This window comes from Nothobranchius furzeri, chromosome 5, assembly GCF_043380555.1.
Source record: "Nothobranchius furzeri strain GRZ-AD chromosome 5, NfurGRZ-RIMD1, whole genome shotgun sequence".
NCBI classification, from domain to species: Eukaryota; Metazoa; Chordata; class Actinopteri; order Cyprinodontiformes; family Nothobranchiidae; genus Nothobranchius; species Nothobranchius furzeri.
Genome location: NC_091745.1, coordinates 49,787,658 through 49,806,264, shown reverse-complemented (window position 1 = coordinate 49,806,264; position 18,607 = coordinate 49,787,658). Strand labels below are relative to the sequence as shown.

At 47.4% G+C, this 18,607-nt stretch overlaps 1 protein-coding gene across 4 annotated transcripts in view; it reads left to right on the top strand.

The window, feature by feature from the left end:
• LOC107378864 (intermembrane lipid transfer protein VPS13B) overlaps nt 1–18,607 on the top strand; it is a 462,085-nt gene that overhangs the window by 247,049 nt on the left and 196,429 nt on the right. For all 4 annotated transcript variants that reach the window (XM_015949323.3, XM_015949324.3, XM_070550848.1 and 1 more), the window contains exons 25-27: nt 1,212–1,415; nt 13,661–13,832; nt 14,236–14,350. In XM_015949323.3, the coding sequence (XP_015804809.3) occupies nt 1,212–1,415; nt 13,661–13,832; nt 14,236–14,350 (491 nt within the window). The remainder of the gene's footprint in view (nt 1–1,211; nt 1,416–13,660; nt 13,833–14,235; nt 14,351–18,607) is intronic.

The following is an 18,607-nucleotide window of genomic DNA, read 5'->3' as shown; positions in this document are numbered from 1 at the left end:
GGTTTAAAAATCATTTAGATAATTACGCTATCACAGCAGATTTGAGACACTCGTGTAATTAGCTTTAGGAAAGAGGCCAAAACATTTGGCTTCTTAACCTCCTAAATGCCTAAAACTGCATTTTTGTGACATTACACCAGATTTTCCATTACTAGGTATTCCATTGTGTATTTTTAGAAACTGGGGTGGTCAGTCTCTCAAGTGAATGTTGTTTTGTTTTAATAACACCCCCCCTCCACACACACACACACACACACACACTTATTTTGATCCCAAACATGCCGTAGCACACACTTTAATAACAAAAGCTCCGTTCCTGCTACTCACATTACAACTAGATTAATGCAACGGTCCTCGGTTTCTGCTCTAACTGTTGGGGGAACGATAAAGAACTGGAGCCACATTCTGTGTGTTGCTTAGCGTGTCTGATCCTGTTATATGGATCCATGTAGATGGAATTATTTGTGTCTTCTCATGAAAACATGAATTGGTCACTAAAATACAGACTTGGGAACACAGACACTTTCAGAGGGACGAAAACCTTCACATGAATCCATCTTTACAAGTGACCCTGAACACCTGCCAGATGCTGTCTGGTCTCTGCAGCTTTGTCCAGTTTCTACTACTGCAGCTTAGAAGATGTCCAGATATGCAGACAAGAGGCCTTGGAGGGTATTGTTGTCCTTCAGATGTTCTCTTCACTTGTCCTGATGACATTTACCACCTGTATGAGAGCTAGTTTATGGAAAACAGCAAATCTGCACAACAAGCTAGCTTTTAAACACAAACACGGTCACATCCCTACTGTCTGGCATCTTCCCAGAACCAGAAACCCACATTACCAGAGTAAACGAGGCCACGCTAAACACCAGCCAGCTTCTGTTCTGTGACTTCAAACGGACTTTTTCTTAGTGGGAAAGAGTTTGGGTTAAGGTTAGGGTAACCCTAAAGCTGAAGTGGTAGCAGCCGGCTGTTTCTCCTTCTCTGATGCTAGCGGAGAACCTCTCACACCAGTGGTGTTCTGGTGCTGAATATGTGAGTGTGTGATGAGTGGAGGACTCGGGAAGGGCGATTTGACCCTTTCAGCGTTTGCACACACAGTCTCTAGATTTCTAACACAGCGACTGGAGTTGGTTCCATATGAAACCGTCACTCATACAGAAGCTGCTGGGCGGGAGGCAGCTCTGGACCTTACATCTCTCTGTTTCCAGGTTCAGCTTTTGTACGAGCTCTTCCTCAGCTGGATCTCCACATGGACGCTTCTCCAGAGACATGGCATCTTACGTCAGACCTCCAGCCTCCCAGACCCCCCTGCTGGTGCAGCACCCTCCTCCCCAGTGCGCAGCAGCGCTGGCACCGCCCTGCCCGACACCAGCACCTGCAGCCCTTCTGCAGATTTTGGCTCACCCACAGAGGTTTGTTCTTTCTTCCATAAGTTTGTAGGCCAGTGTTCTGGGATGAAAATCATCATGAGTGAAGTAATCAATGATGCTCTGATGGTATCAGACAGGACATGATGATGGACCTGAATCAAAGTGACTGAGCGTTTCTTTTTGTTAAATGTGTGCTTGGTGTCCTGCTACTATTGATGTCCTCCTGTTTACAAAGCCCGCTATCCATCCAGTTTAAACTATCTTCTCTGGCGCTCACAGGGAGCAGACGCTTCTGCCTTTCCTCCTCCCTTATCTGTGTTTTCCCAAGGCTCTTTTTGTCCCGTCTGCCTACAGAGCGCTTCTCTGCATTTCCTCTGCAATCACCTTTTTATTTTTCAATATGGACTTAATTAATTGGTCATTCAACGCGATTGATAAGATTTTTTCTACAATGAGGACGGAGGAGGGGGCTCACGCTTGTCCTCAGGGGACACATGCAGCGGGATACATGTTCGATTCCTGGAAAAAGTGGAATGTCATCTGTCTCTCTCAGCTGTCCATTGAGGACGTCGAAGATATGTGGTTATTTGGCCTGATGATCGTTGGATTTCTTCTGATTGGAGTGGGAGGATATCTGGCTTTCCGTAAAATTGGGATGACGGGAGCGATTGGAGGGCGACCCGCATCCATGGACGGCACCGTCCGTGTGGATACCTCACAGACTGGGACGTTGCTCGAGGTGAATCGCAAGCTGGACAATGTCTTGGCTGCGTTACCGGTGTTAGCGCGCAGGATTGATAACATCTCGGAAAGGGTCACCGGACGGTGTGGAGGTGTTTAATCACTGAATTGGCTTCACTGGAGGACTTGAATGATCAATACAGACTTAAGGCAGAGAGGAAAAATAATCTCTGTCTGACCCAAACAAAGTTTCTGTTATCGAATCTGACGCCATAAGCAGCCTTGGAGTTGCATGCAAAAACCAAAAACCCCACGCTGGAAGGAATGCAGACAAATGCTGTGAATCTCTATCCACCCCCCACCCCCCCCACCCCCCGCCTTCAGATTGTGCTCTCTACCGAGGTCATGAAGCTGATGGACTCTCTGCTCTCTGTGCTTCCCCTGACCTCCCTCCCACCCGCGGAGCCAGCTGGTGAGCGCCACACAGGCCGCCCCCGCTGATGAAACCAGGATCCCAGCCCCACCCCCCTACCTACCGGGTCTCATGTTGTGAACTGTGACGTTTGTTGCTTACATGTCGGGTGTTTTTTTTTTGCATTGGAGCGCTACACCCTGCTGGTGTAACTCTGTTAATGCCTTTTTTTTCTCCCTCCCCTGAACTTTCCTCATGTATTCCCTTACTCATCTACACAGGAGCGCCGTTATGGCTGCTCTCATGGTCTGCCTGTATCTGTCTTGTCTATGTGTGTGTGTGTGTGTAACCTTGGTCAGGTTGTACTGTGGAGTCAAGTTCCTACGCTCTGAAAGGAGCGCTGGCAATAAAATTCTTCTGATTCTGATTCTGAAATTCTTCTGATTCTGATTCTCACTTTTCACTGAATCTTGGTTTCCTGCCTTTGATGTTGTGCAACAAAACTCCAGTGAGAACCGTACGAAGCCACTCCTGCCAGCCAGTAACTGTACCGTGAGTCATACAGAAACAGGATATGGAAGCCCTTTCTTGGGCTGATTTATGATTGTAAGTGCAAACATTGATTTATTGTTATGAGTAGTTGAGTCAGGCCTAACACATCTGTTCTGTTTAAGAATCGTATTCAAAGCTGGAAAGTCTTTGTGTTTTCTATGTGACATCTTAGCCAGAGCAGAGGAGGGGGCTGCGTGATCTCTTTAAGCTGGAGCTCGAGTGAACGCTAACCCCATTCTTACTTTGGGTAAAACGATAACCTGTGTTTACATTTTCCACTTGAACCAAAGAAGCTACAGGATCAAGAGCCGTGTGGTCATTAAAAATCACATCGTCTTTCGTACATGTACTGGTACATCGACAACTGTTAAAGACAATGATAATAATGCGAACAAGCAGTGGAATACGTGTGACACAGAGACCTGCTAGTCCTTCACTCTTCCAGGACCTGCGGCGTCGCAGAGCCAGTAGGAGGGCTGCAGCGGCCCACTTGTCACTGTTTACACGAGTACAAACACTGGTGCAAGTGTTTAGTGCTCTGGGAGGCTGAGGGATTGAGCAAGGCTGTAGAAGCTGCAGCAGCCTCACACACCCGGCTCATCAACAAGCTGAACATTCAGATTAAAAGTTTGGCTCGATCGTCCAACCATCCATTAAAACACCTGAAGGACTTTTAAATCTGCATTCTTCTGTTTAGTCATCCTCTTGTAATGTTTAGGATTGTTGTCCAGCCAGGTAACCCAGAGCGGTTCATCGGCCCAGCTGCTCTGGCCGCTGATGTGAAAGTCCACCGTTTATCTTTTTATTGTATTCTCACAGCATTTGAGGTTATTTAGTAGCAGTCATCCTGAACAACACCAACCTGGGACTAGAGGAAAACCAGACAGCACCCTTCCAGAGTCATTAAAGGAGCAATATGCAATAATTCTACAGCGATCAGTCTAAGGTCCCACCATGTAAGGAGGACGGTCATACTGAAATGCATCTGGATAGAGGTGTCATTTTCTCCTTTCCAAAAGACTAAAGAGGGGCGTAGATAATGTTTACAACTTGAGAGTTTGTGTGGTTGCCGAGTTTCTGCCGAGCTGCAGCGTCAACAGCAGGCTAAAAGCTCCAGAGCTGTTTAAAGAACCGAAGCCAGTAAACAGGAGCGACCCAGAAGTAGGGCTGCTCAAATAGTCTGTTTGTAATCACATTTATGATCTGTGGTTTAAAAACAAGCGAGCCGATTATTTACTCCTCCCTTGTTGTTTACACCGAGTTGCAAATCGAGCGCCCCTCCGATCGCTGTAAAAGCAGCAAGAGGGGTGGCACAAAGGGCCCAGGGCAATAACTGATGGGACCTGTAACCACTGCTGGGGAGAAATGTGTAGGGGGGTGAGGAGATCTGGAGACGTTCGTCCAACAGGCTCTAATTGTCCAACGTTAGTACAGAGTTAGTTTCTTGTTGCTCTCTGCTTCATGTTGAATAAAACAAGTTCCTCATGCTGATGAATAACAATCATTCATCTGTCTGAGCGACGCTCTGTACTGTACACACTCCAGCACCACAGGACAGGACTAAATCATTATCATGCAGCAGGTTGTGGAACATGGAAGTTTCTATGGTTCTAATTATTTTATATTATAATTGAACTGTATCAAACTCTTTTGCCGTCAGTATTTGCATGATGTTTTTATCAAATTGGGTCAGTTGGGTAGGCTACCCTTTGGGTCATAAACTATGAGCAAGTGTATTGGCTCTCTTATACTAGGAACCAGAGGTTGTTTTATCCTGTTCCTTCTGATTGAGCCCTGTGCATGTTTATGACAGAAAAATACATAAATGAAGTCAACATTCATTTGAAATCATCGAGATCTCAATTTCAATCTAAATACTCAGGGTTAGGGTGTGGTATTTTTGCCAGAATTGAGCAGCTCTAAGAGGCCACGGCATCTTCTTGTTTTAGCAGGCTACAGGCTAATGTTGAGCTAACAATGCTAACACTGGATATGACCATTTATTTATCTACTGATCTGGTTCTGACTTGTCTTTGCTTGTTAGCTAGAATCGTCTGGTGCTGATCCGAGCCGGTAGCAGCCTGAAAGTCCCGGAACGGCGGTGACAAAGACTGCAGTATCCAAGTTTGACCACATGATGTCATTCATTCTTACAAGCTGCACTTTTGATGTTCAGAATCAAAACTTCAGCCGGATTTACGACACACCGTGTTAAAAGTCAGGTTCACATTGTGCTCGGTCTAGTTTTCTTCTTTCTTCCACTCCGCCATGCTATTTGAACCTCCCCTACCGTTTTGTTTTCTCTTTACATCCTTTCTTCCAAGGTCAGCCTTTTCCTCCATCTTCCTTTGACACCTCCCAGCCTGCTGTTGTCTTCCAGTGTTTGAGTCTCTCTGATGAGGAAAGACAAACTCTGCAGAGAAAATAAACCTGGATCCTCGGCCCGTTTATAACACAGGGGCCCAGGAATTAAACTGTATACTTTACAACTTGGCGTGTGGAGGTGTGGGAAAATATTTCTTTCTTAGAGTGTGTGTGATTGGGGCTCCAATGGGGCAGCTTACGGACCTGGCACGTCCCACATCCATCAAACGCTCATTGCCATCACTTCAAGGCATTTTTGTTCTTAACGTCGCAGAGCTCTTATTTGTTTCCTCTAAACTACCCTGTTGTTTGTCCCTGGATATTTAAACTACTCATCTGTCTTGTTTTTATTGTTTTATTGATCAAAGTACCCCAATCTTATATGTCCAAGGTCAGTTCGTGGTTATCATTTCCTGTGTTGTGCTTTTCAGACACAACAGAAATACCTAATTGGTCTTCAGAAACCCATCAATTCTCTTTCCTTTGACCCTCATAAAATCAGTTTTAATGGAATTGAGCCTGAAAGTGACTGCAGCTGCTCTGGATGAGGAAACTAGAGCTGTTGGAGGGCCGATGCTCGGCGTCACCACGCAGGAGCTCGCTGTGGTCTGAACTCCCCACAACGCCAGCGGCTGGCTCCTGTTTCTACACGACATTAGAGTCTAATCCTAACGACTGACCAGAACCACACAGGCCTAACCATAACCACACACACACACACACACACATGCACAGAAACAAACACACACGCGCGCACCCACACACACACACATGCACAGAAACAAACACACACATACAATCTTGTATTTCTATCCACATTACGACTTTGTATTGACTTCCATTCATTTTAGTAACTGTATTTATGCCTAAGTATTCTAGGGATGTAAGAAAATATGTCAATATGTTGTGAAACCTCTTCCTGCAATATGCAGCGGCCACACTTTATAGCGTGACGACTGCAAATTAATTATGACTAATAAGATGTGATGATTCCATAGAAATATGAAATATCAATCTGATTGATCTTTGAATGTTTAATCAGAAGACTATAGTTACTTTTACTTGTTCAGGGACCATAAACACACTTTGTATTAATCCAGACAGAGTCAAGTATATAGTTAAAAAGGAATTTTATTTTTTTCTAAACTAATGATTATACAGGACAAGATTTGAATAATGAGATGTGATGGAGTGGATATGCAGTGATGGTATGTGATATGTAGGTGGTGTGATGTAAGCTAGATGTTTATCAGAATCTTTGTTTCTGAAAGAAATTGTGAAATCTGGGTGTAAAAGAATTTGTTCTCTGCTATAAACTAGAGAGTTGATTAATAAAAAAAAAACAGCATCAGACGCAATCTGTTGTGTCTACAAACCCTGGCGGAGACCCCCAGCAGATCCGGACTGCCAGAAGTTGGGTGGACCTCACGGCACCAGGATTTTGTAGATTAGCTCCGATACGACTGTCCAGTCTTGAGAAGTCTCCAGGTCACAACAGTAGCTGGAATGCTTGTTTGTGTCCAAAGTGGTGTGGTTCTTAGGGATCCGTCTGGCTGTGTCTGCTTGCAGTGTGCAAACAGGTTTTAACTGAATGTATCAAGGATGCTGGTCCCGAATTGGCCAGTTCGGAACTCCGCTACAAACTGAATTACTCGGGAAGTAATTCTTGTTTTATCAAACTACTTTGTTATGATTTCTGGCCATTCTGGCAAATCAGTGTGTGCAATGTCTGGAAGGCTTTACCAAAACATTCCTCAGAAAGCCACGCCTTCCTTCAGATACAAGATTCTTTACACTGTGAATGAGGATGGTTTAAAAGACTTACTGTATGTGAGGTGAACCTTAACCTTAATTTGTATCTTATGAAGATGTGTATGAGTGTAGATAATGGTTAACTTGTTAAATCAAACACATACTGATTTGTTATATAAATGGATCATTGTAAGAACAATATTGATTTCAAATTCATTGATTTAAGCACAGATTATTCAAACATTTCATTTAAACATCTTGTTCATTCAACCATATGATTATTTAACTTATGAGTTGTAAAATTCGTGTTGGTTCACTTTTATTCAGAGTAACGAATCCAGCCATCTGACTTTAAGCAAAGAGAGATAAGGCTTTTGCATCTGGTGAAACCTTGACAGTTTATGTCTGCGTTGAAGAACAATGAGTGAGAAAAAGGTTGATTTGTGGGTCTGGATCCTCCAGCTGGTGTAACCCTGACCCAGCAGTTCCGGAGTGCATGAAAGGTTATGCTGTGTCAATTCGATGGTGGAAATTGACCATTTTTATTCTTCGTCTTCGTCTTCCTCCGCTTATCCGGGTCCGGGTCGCGGGGGCAGCATCCCAATTAGGGAGCTCCAGGCCGTCCTCTCCCCGGCCTTGTCCACCAGCTCCTCCGGCAGGACCCCAAGGCGTTCCCGGACCAGATTGGAGATGTAACCTCTCCAACGTGTCCTGGGTCGACCCGGGGGCCTTCTGCCGGCAAGACATGCCCGAAACACCTCCCCGGGGAGGCGTCCAGGAGGCATCCTGACCAGATGCCCAAACCACCTCAACTGGCTCCTTTCGATCCGGAGGAGCAGCGGTTCTACTCCGAGTCCCTCCCGAATGTCCGAGCTCCTCACCCTATCTCTAAGGCTGAGCCCGGCCACCCTACGGAGGAAACTCATTTCGGCCGCTTGTATCCGCGATCTCGTTCTTTCGGTCATTACCCAAAGCTCATGACCATAGGTGAGGATTGGGACGTAGATCGACCGGTAAATCGAGAGCCTGGCTTTCTGGCTCAGCTCCCTCTTCCCCACAACAGATCGGCTCAGCGTCCGCATCACTGCAGACGCCGAACCAATCCGCCTGTCGATCTCCCGATCCCTCCTACCCTCACTCGTGAACAAGACCCCGAGATACTTAAACTCCTCCACTTGAGGTAGGACCTCTCCCCCGACCCGGAGGTGGCAAGCCACCCTTTTCCGGTCGAGAACCATGGTCTCAGATTTGGAGGTGCTGATCCTCATCCCAGCCGCTTCACATTCGGCCGTGAACCTACCCAGCAAGAGCTGAAGGTCAGAGCTGGATGAAGCTAGGAGGACCACATCATCCGCAAAAAGCAGAGACGAGATTCTCCTGCCACCAAACTCGACACACTCCACACCACGGCTGCGTCTAGAAATTCTGTCCATAAAAGTGATGAACAGAACCGGTGACAAAGGGCAGCCCTGGCGGAGTCCAACCCTCACTGGGAACAGGTCCGACTTACTACCGGCTATGCGGACCAAACTCACGCTCCTCTGGTAAAGGGACTGAATGGCCCTTAACAGAAAGCCACCCACCCCATACTCCTGGAGCGTCCCCCACAGGGTGCCCCTGGGGACACGGTCATAAGCCTTCTCCAAATCCACAAAGCACATGTGGATTGGTTGGGCAAACTCCCATGCCCCCTCCATCACCCTTGCAAGGGTATAGAGCTGGTCCACAATTCCACGGCCAGGACGAAAACCACATTGCTCCTCCTCTATCTGAGATTCAACTATCGATCGGACCCTCCTCTCCAGTACCTTGGCGTAGACCTTTCCAGGGAGGCTGAGGAGTGTGATCCCCCTATAATTGGAACACACCCTCAGGTCACCCTTCTTAAAGATGGGGACCACCACCCCGGTCTGCCACTCCCTAGGAACTGCCCCCGATGACCACGCAATGTTGTAGAGACGTGTCAACCATGACAGCCCTACAACATCCATAGCCTTGAGATACCCAGGACGAACCTCATCTGCCCCCGGGGCTCCGCCGCTGTGTAGTTGTTTGACTACCTCAGCAACTTCTGCCCCCGAGATCGGACAGTCCATCCCCAGGCCTCCCAGCTCTGGTTCCTCCTCGGAATGCGCATTGGTGGGATTGAGGAGCTCCTCAAAGTATTCCTTCCACCGTCCGACTATAGCCTCAGTTGACGTCAGCAGCTCCCCATCCCCACTGTAAACAGTGTGAGCGAGTTTTTGCCTTCCTCTCCTGAGGCGCCGGACAGTTTGCCAGAACCTCTTTGGAGCCGATCGATAGTCTTTCTCCATGGCCTCACCAAACTCCTCCCACGCCCGAGATTTTGCCTCGGCAACTGCCACTGCTGCACCCCGCTTGGCTATCCGGTACCTGTCTGCTGCCTCCGGAGACCCACAGACCAGCCACGCCCTGTAGGCCTCCTTCTTCAGCCTGACGGCTCCCCGAACCTCTGGTGTCCACCAGCGGGTACGGGGGTTGCCACCACGACTGGCACCGGCCACCTTACGACCACAGCTAGCAACAGCCGCCTCGACAATCGCAGAGTGGAACAAGGCCCACTCGGACTCAATGTCCCCCACTGCTCTCGGGACGTGGTCAAAGCTCTGCCGGAGGTGGGAGTTGAAGACCATCTTGACAGGTTCTTCTGCCAGGCATTCCCAGCAGACCCTCACTATGCGTTTGGGTCTGCCAGGTCTACGCGGCATGTTCCCTTGCCATCTGATCCAACTCACCACCAGGTGGTGATCAGTTGACAGCTCCGCCCCTCTCTTCACTCGGGTGTCCAAAACATACGGCCGCAGGTCAGATGATACGACTACAAAATCTATCATCGACCTGTGACCTAGGCTGCCCTGGTACCAAGTGTACCGGTGGGCATCCTTATGTTCGAACATGGTGTTCGTTATGGCCAAACTGCGGCTTGCACAGAAGTCCAATAACAAAACACCGCTCGAGTTCAGATTAGGTGGGCCGTTCCTCCCAATCACACCCCTCCAGGTCAAGCTGTCATTGCCCACGTGAGCATTGAAGTCCCCCAGCAGGACAATGGAGTCCCCTGATGGAGCACTATCTAGCACTCGTCCCAGGGACTCCAAAAAGGGTGGGTACTCTGAACTGATATTTGGCCCATAAGCACAAACAACAGTCAGGACCCGTTCCCCGACCCGAAGGCGCAAGGAAGTTGCCCTCTTGTCCCCCGGGGTAAACCCCAACACACAGGCAGAGAGTCTCGGGGCTAACAAAAAGCCAACCCCAGCCCTCCGCCTCTCACCCGGAGCAACTCCAGCAAAGTAGAGTGTCCAACCCCTCTCCAGGTCTCGGGTTCCAGAGCCAATGCAATGTGTCGAGGTGAGTCCGACTATATCTAGCCGGTACCGCTCAACCTCTGCCACAAGCTCCGGCTCCTTCCCCGCCAGCGAGGTGACGTTCCATGTCCCAAAAACTAGTTTTCTTGTCCGGGGATTGGACCGCCAAGGCTCCCGCCTTGGTCTGCCACCCGATTCGCATTGCACCGGACCCTTCATGTTCCTCCTGCGGGTGGTGGGTCCACAGTTGGACGAGCCCATGTATCCGGTTCGGGCTGGGCCCGGCCGGGCCCCATGGGCGAAAGCCCGGCCACCAGGCGCTCGCTCACGGGCCCCAACCCCAGGCCTGGCTCCAGGGTGGGACCCCGGTAACCCTCCGGGCCGGGTACTCCGACTCTTCGTTTTAACCGCCATGAAAGATCCTTCCATTCCATTTTTATTCATTACAAATATTATAATCGATATTCAAAAGCCTTGTAATGATTTTTTGGAAGAATTTACATGCCAACATTTGGGTATTTTATTTTATTTTCTTTTGGTGCAATTCAAACGCCGACCACTAGTTGGCAGCAGTGAGCAATGGGTTTTATTTCCACCACTGAAATGTAAATCCCTCTATTATGGTTCAGATAACTCATGTTAAACATGTTACGTGTCAGTTTGGATAGTTTTTTAAAATTTTCTACAAAATTTTAATTCTAAAAAAAGCTAACGTCTGGCTGAATGTATCGCAATATATCGTATCATCTCCCCTGTATCCTGATACGTATCGTATCGCCAGAGTCTCACCAATACACACCCCCTAGTGTGTTCCTAAACTTAACTGCAACAACAACTCAATTCACATCTTATGTGTAAACCTCACCCCTAAGCCTAAAACAGGGAGTCCACGCATTAGGACTGGGTTTTGGTCTTAACACGGACCATCGGTCTTCAGAAGATTAGTGAAAATGCCATTTATGGCCCTAAGTAGGATAGCTGTACAAGTACACACACACACTTGTGCAGAAACAAGCGTACACAGTCATACACACACATCTAGACAGTGTGGGGGATAAACACTCATAGGGAAAGGCTCTAGTATTAGACATATTATGGTAATGGAACCAGATTTATGCAGTAATTTATGTAGCCAGCTGAAGCAGATATCATTTGTTCATATTTTAGTTTTATTGTTATTTTCTGATAAAGATCTTTGAATTGAGTCGTTTCCACGCAGCATTTAGTTAGGGTTACGGTTAGGCTCTGCTCACCTCACTTGGACTCACACTGGCTAAGTTAACAAGGTTAGAAACAGGTCAGTCCTTAGATTTTAGGCAGGTTAAATAATAAAGGGTTAAAAACATCATACCTGAGACCGGGACTCAAACGGGTTTAAAACAGCATACCAGTCAGTTACTCTAACCACTGAGCTACCGAGTCGGTCTCCTAACACACCTGTCCTGAGCTGGCCAGTACGGGCATCGTTGAAGACAGGGCTCGTGGTTTCTACAGCGGAGTTTTGTCCCCAATGCAAAAGTAAGTAGTCAGAATCTCCACTCTTGGTACTGGTGGAGGTTTAGAGCAGCTCTCTGTGTCCCGTTCTCACCTGCAGCATGAAATCAACCGCTCTACTCAGTAGGAGAAAGTGGGCATTAGTGACCTACTCCCAGGGGAGGTGGGCTCCAGATCACAGACTAGCTTCAGGGGGAGGAGCCATGCCTGATGACGCACTTGGTCTAATTGGTTGTGGATGCAGGCAGGAACCTAAATTTGAAAACAACTGAAGCTGAGGCTGGAAAATGCATGAATGCAGCCAAGAAGGGTTTGGGGACATTGGTGATAATACCACCCTTTAAGTTCAGGTCTCCGTTTTTGATCCATTCCTGTAGGTTTGTCAAAGTGAAGTGCTAGTGAGTGGAGCACATGCTTCTCATCAGTGTCTAGTGGTTCCCAATCTATTTTTGAATCCGTATAATCCTTAATTTATTTATATTATTGTCATCCGCTGTTATTGTGCTCTGCTTTCAGCCAGCCTCAAGTGTGTGATTAAATTAAATTTGCAAATTAGTGTGGGGCCCTCCTCCCTCCCCGGCTGTGGAAAGGGGACATAGTTTCCTCATCTGGATCCTCTTTAGGACACTGTAATCAGCCCTAGCAGCTGTGGGGTTTCTAATTGAGATGGTTGATAACCTCCTCACCAACCACAGCCAGGCTCAATAACCATGACACAATCCGCCATTACCACACTGCAATGGGAGAAGCTGTGGAAAAAGTGAAACCCTGCAGAGCCAGAGCTGCAGACGGTCAGAGTGTTTGTTTGCAGGCTTTTCACTTTACGAGTCAGCCACATAGAAAAACAGATCTACCAGGAAGAGAGCAAAAGATGTCCCCAGTGCTGTCAGGGCCGTGCCAAACCCTCGGCACCGAGTTTAGAGCTCACAGAAGACTTTCACCGCATCCTGCTTGTTTTTCCACTTTAGCCCCCAGACTCCCCCCCCCCCCCCCCCCCTCGGTTTTCACATCCCATTCTCTACCAGGATGCAAGATGTGTGTGCCCTGCTGCTCTTGAACACCTACAGCCGTTTTGAAGCCCCCACCCCATGGAGCGCTACCACTGATGTCATGATGAAAGACTGAATTGTTGTTGGTTGCTTTGTTATGGCTACATGCACAGCGACGGCACGTGGTCGTCTGAAACACAAGCATCAGAACCTTTAACTCATTTGTAGTTTTTCCCAAATATAAAGTCATGGGAGAAAGAAACGCTGAGGGTTTATGTAACGGGACGCGCTGAAAAATCTTTTGTCTCAAATCTGCCCCCAGGTGTAGAAAAACACAACAAAGTCCATCGTGTCCTTATTTGTTAAACACAAAGTCACACTGGGGGAAAAAAACTACTTTTTCTGCTTAAAAAGGAATAAATGATGGTTGTGTTATCCAGAGGCTGCTGGTCCTAAAGAGCCACCATCCTGTATGTTTTTGTTGTTTCCCTGCTCCAACGCACCTGATTTGATTCAGTGATGATTAAGAGGCTTGTGTAGTTTTATGTGCTACTGAACAGATTCAACAACTGAATTAGGTGTGTCGGAGCAGGGAAGCAACTACAACATGCTGGCTAGTGTACACCGTTTGCTTGTTTTTGGGTTTTTCCCAACTTGACGGTGTTCTGCCACCTAACCTCCTCTCGATAAACAAATTAAGCCTTTGCCCTCCAGGGAGACTCCGTGCCTGCTGGAGACGATGGTCCATTCACCGACACCGTGACTCTGGAGCAGAAGACCAGCAACATTGAAGGAACCAGTGGGAAAGTCAGCGTCTGGATGCAGTGGATGCTACCAAAGGTCACAGTTCAACTGTTTGCTCCTGACCCGACTACAAGAAAGACAGGTAAACGAGCCTTCCTACTGCCGTTACCTGCTGGTTAATGAAGGCGCCCACCTCTTCCTGTGGCTTTTATTACCCTGATTACACTACAGCCCAAACCACAGGGCAGATTAGCAAAGTGAACATGCTGACGCATGGTGTTGATGTTTGTTAGACATCTAGGGCTTTATGCCCTTTGGTTGGGGATGTGGGGCATGCTCCCCCGCTACTTAACCACAGAGACAACTGTTGGGGTGCATTCATACCCTGGAAAAACGTCCTAATTAACCGCAGATATGTGAGGCAGCCTCAGGTGTGTTGATGTCTGTGCAGTTGTGTAAACATCAGCACTAATCAGCCTGAAATGGTTTGATGACGATGGAGAGTGAGTGAAGCAGATGGGTTGAGATGTCTCCTTTTCTTTCAGAAGTGTGTGTCATCGCTGAGTTGGAAGACCTGAGTGCCTCCGTAGACGTCCAGGATGTCTACACGAAGATCAAATGTAAGGTCGGCAGCTTCAACATGGACCACTACAGAAGCAGGTATATTGTGATTATTAGTCCATTTTCTCTTGCATTTCATCTTGTTTGTCCCTGATCCGCCCCTCTAAGGGGGGGAGCAGCTCTGATTGTCCATCAGGGATGCTCCTGAAAGGTTGTTCTCCAGGAAAAGTAAAACTCAGCAGGAGGCAGTTCTCGCTGTCTGGGTCTGAGAAGATAATGAAGCTTAAGTCAAGCCCAACATCATGTTTGTGTCTTTTTCAGGTCTGTGTGCTGATGATGTGCCTTGGTTTTATTTTATTTCTTCTCCAAGCATCTCATGCTCATATCGAGCCAGGCAGCAGGGAGGAGTTTGACCTCCGCGGGCCCGTTGACTGAGCTGACGCCCGTCATGACCAAGCAAAGCTCTCACAGCTAACACGATAATAGTTATTGATTGTGACGTGCCAGCTTTTAGTGGCCTTTGGTGGTTCCTAGGCATGTCGGTGCAGGTCAGAGAGGCAGAGCTGCTGTTGTCCTGGCCTTAAACCAGACCTCCCTGGTTTTCTGTTGATGGTTCATCCATAACCGTGTCAGGCCACACATGTTCTGTGCAGTTCTCAAGCCAGGACAGTGTCAAGGAGATGTGGCTCGTTATCGCGTTCTCTCCTTTTCCACAGGTGTGTTTGTGTGTGTGTGTGTGTGTGTGTCCAATTGCTTGTGAGTCAGTGCCAGCTCTAATCTCTATAGGAGACCTCTGTGCCTGCTTAAGTACATAATTATTCAATTTTCTCATTTCTTAGTTATTTCAGTGTAACGTGTCTTTAACGTGGTCTGAGTGCACTTTTACCAGCCGCAGCGCTGGCAGGAAGAGACGGCCTATGGTCCCAGCCAGGTTACAGTCATGGTTGTTCAGGACACGCTGGAGGATCTCTGGGCCCCCGGCCCGCTCTAATATCTATTGCTCACTGAGTGGAGTCCATATTAATCATTCTGATCACATAATTGCTGGTGTTTCATCAGCCAGCCCAGGTTATTTGTGTACAAAGGGTCAGATCAGATCGAGCCTGACAGAGAAAATGTCTCGACTGACCTCAGTTATGTGACTGCTGGAAAATGAATAGACCATTACATAGGCCAAGCAAATATGGGAGGCAAATCCCTGATTTTATCAGAATAGGGTGGAGTCAAGAAAGGGTGGAGCAGGGAAGGAAAATCCACAGGGAAGAAAAATAGTTTAGTGTGGAACCCTCGCTAATGGGGGGATGGGATGTAGAGACGGACATGAACGTAACAAAGGTTAAAGGGAGATTCGGCATAAATGCTGTAGAAATGTTTGCAGTTGCATTGTAGCTGTGGATCTGAACCCATCCTCAGATGCGCTCTGAGCAGAAGACACGTCACCCTCTCCTCACAGATGAAGCAGGTTTCTTCCAGCTGTTCTCCTGATAGCTGAGGACAGAGGGTGAGGAGATCAGAACACAACAACAGACAAAGTAGAAGTGCTGCACACAGGAAACCAGTGCTAAAACAGTAGGCTAAGGGACAACACAAATACAGCTAAACTAATGAGCTACAAAATCCAGAGGTCGTATTATCCAGCACTCAGGAACATCAACAAGGCCACCTCAATCCCTACGGGCTTCATTTAGCACTGGCATGTTAGCTAGCGCTCATGAGATTCACAAAGCTGCATCTAAACTATCAAGAGCAAGGTTTTTAGCGTTTCTAAGCATCAGTGTGAAGACCTGGTTTGATGATGACTCCATGAGGGTTGGGTTGGACCTTAAAGCCCCATTCCCACCTGTACCGGGTCGGCCCGGGCCGGGTATCCCCAGTCGGCCCCAGCCTGGCCCGGTTGATTCCACACATCCTTGCCTTAAGCCCATGTGGGCTGATTCTACCCACCAATCAGAGGCTTGCTCTAATGGAAGGTGTGAATGGGCTGATTCTACCCACCAATCAGAGGCTTGCTCTAATGGAAGGTGTGAATTTGCTGTCAGCAGTGGGCGTGTTGGCCCTGGTCGGCCTGAAGCAGTACCCCTCGGGAAGAGGGCCGAGAATGAGCCTTGGTTGGCCCGGGAAAATTCCAGGCCACCCAGATATGTAAACAACCTACGCTACCCGGCCCGGGCCGACCCGGTACAGATGGGAATGGGGCTTAAGTAGCTCACAGTCTGAGGCCACGTTCACACGCAGCCGGGTATCCCACAACACACACATCTTCTTCTGCAGCTTGGCCCGTCGTCCTCACAAAAGTGGATCACCAGAAATGATTCCTACAAAACCTCCGACCAAGGTGGAGGTTGGCAAATCTACTATTGTCAGCGTTTGCTTGTGGACATAAGGACATGAGGACTTCCAGAAAGATCCAAGTGGCCTGTTTTTGAGATGGCGCCTTCTAGAGTCCTGGAACCCCCCAAGGCACCTTACAACGCTATCAGACATTCACACGTTCACACCCTGGAGATGATGAGTTTCGATGTAGCCACAGCTGCCCTGGGGCGCACTGATGAGGCGGGGCTGCCGTACACAGGTACTGCTGTGCCTCCGAACACCACCAGCAGGTAAGGTGGGTTACGTGCCTTGCCCAAGGACACAACGACAGTCTGAGCGGGGTTCGAACCTGCAACCTTCCAATTACGGGGCGACCACTTAACTCCTGTGTCATCGTCATCTGAAAAAGTGGCTGAAGAAGAAAGAGCGCGATGTGAACACCCTGTTCTCTGCACCCTCACATGACAGAACCTGGCAAACCAGGAGTTGGATATTGTTTTCCCACTTCTGGACGAGGACGAGTCATCATCAATAACATTCCATGTTTGGTTCTGTTTGGTCCTCAGCCAGCTCCAACGGGACACGACTGTCCGGTCAGAGTTGAATAATATGGATTCAAATGTAATCCATCAATACAGTATCAGTATGACGAGTGATCAGCGCCATGATCAGCTGTTCCCAATGCACATTTAAAAAGCCGTGGAGAGAGGGCTTTCTCTGTCTGTGCACCGAAGCTGTGGAACGCATTACCACTGCTAGTGAGGCTAGCACCAACAGCTAGCATTTTTAAATCACGCCTGAAAACTCACTACTTCAACCTAGCTTATACAACATAATTATGAACCTCACTGACATCTGCACTGTTTATAAACTGACTCCACAATTATCGACTTCCGTATTATTGAGGTTCTTTGTAAAATGTTTTTTTCCTATTTTTACTTCACCTTGTGTCTTAATGATTTTTAGCTGTTATTTTTGGGAATTTTGTTGTATTTCCTTTTTATCTTTTATCTGTGTTCGACATGTTTATATAACGCCTGTTTAATTAACCAACATTTTTAGTGTACAGCGCCTTGTTTGGTTGTAATGCCTTGTGAATGCGCTTTATAAATAAAATTGGATTGGATTGGATGTTGGGTGGTTTGAATGCCTCTTGCTGACCAGATGGGAGTCTTACAGTTCACGTTAGCACATCTGATTTATTAACAATCATTTTAATGTTAGAGGAAAGGACATGTAGGAAATATGTAGTTATTTCAAGTCCTGTTGCCGTAGCAGTTTACTAAATCCAATATTTGATTGTTTCCTGATATTCTACAGGCCTACCGTAAAAGATTTGTAGTTTAAAGCAGCGGTTTTGTAAACAGCTGGTTTCCTGTCTCAGCTTCTGTTGGTGTGTGTGTGTGTGTGTGCGTGTGTGTGTGTGTGTGTGTGTGTGTGTGTGTGCGTGCCACTCAAAGCCAACAGCAACATTTAAACATCTTTAGTCTCAAAGTGGGGTGGGAGGGAATGCATCCACCTATTTAGCACATGGGCTACATTCAGCCTGCCTGTGTGGTTAGCTGGTGTTCCCTGATGAATTATGAGGGGATTTCTCTGGTTGCCTCTCGACAGGAGAACTTGTTTAATGAGGAGCATAGTAACACTTTCTGCAAGCTTGTGATCCTCACCAGACTTTTGTTTTAGAGGTGATCATTTCATGTTTCTTTTTGTGGGGTCCGACTCTAGTTCTGATTCGTGCCTGGTTTCAGGATTAGCACCAGGGCTTTGCTCTTGTTCACATCATTTTTGTTTTAGGTGTTTTCTTTTGATTCGTTTAGTTCTTACCTTGCAGCTGTATGTTCAAACGTGGGTTTTTCTGACACATTTAGCTGTAAATGTTTATTTGATATAAACTCCTCAATAACATTCAGTTTGAGTTAGTTAAAGCATCTGTAGATGGGTGAAGAGCAGCCATCCACCTGAGTGATGACAGAAGGCCTTCGGGCATGATGACACACATTTGAATTCAAGCCATAAAAGCTCACATTGAATGTTATAATG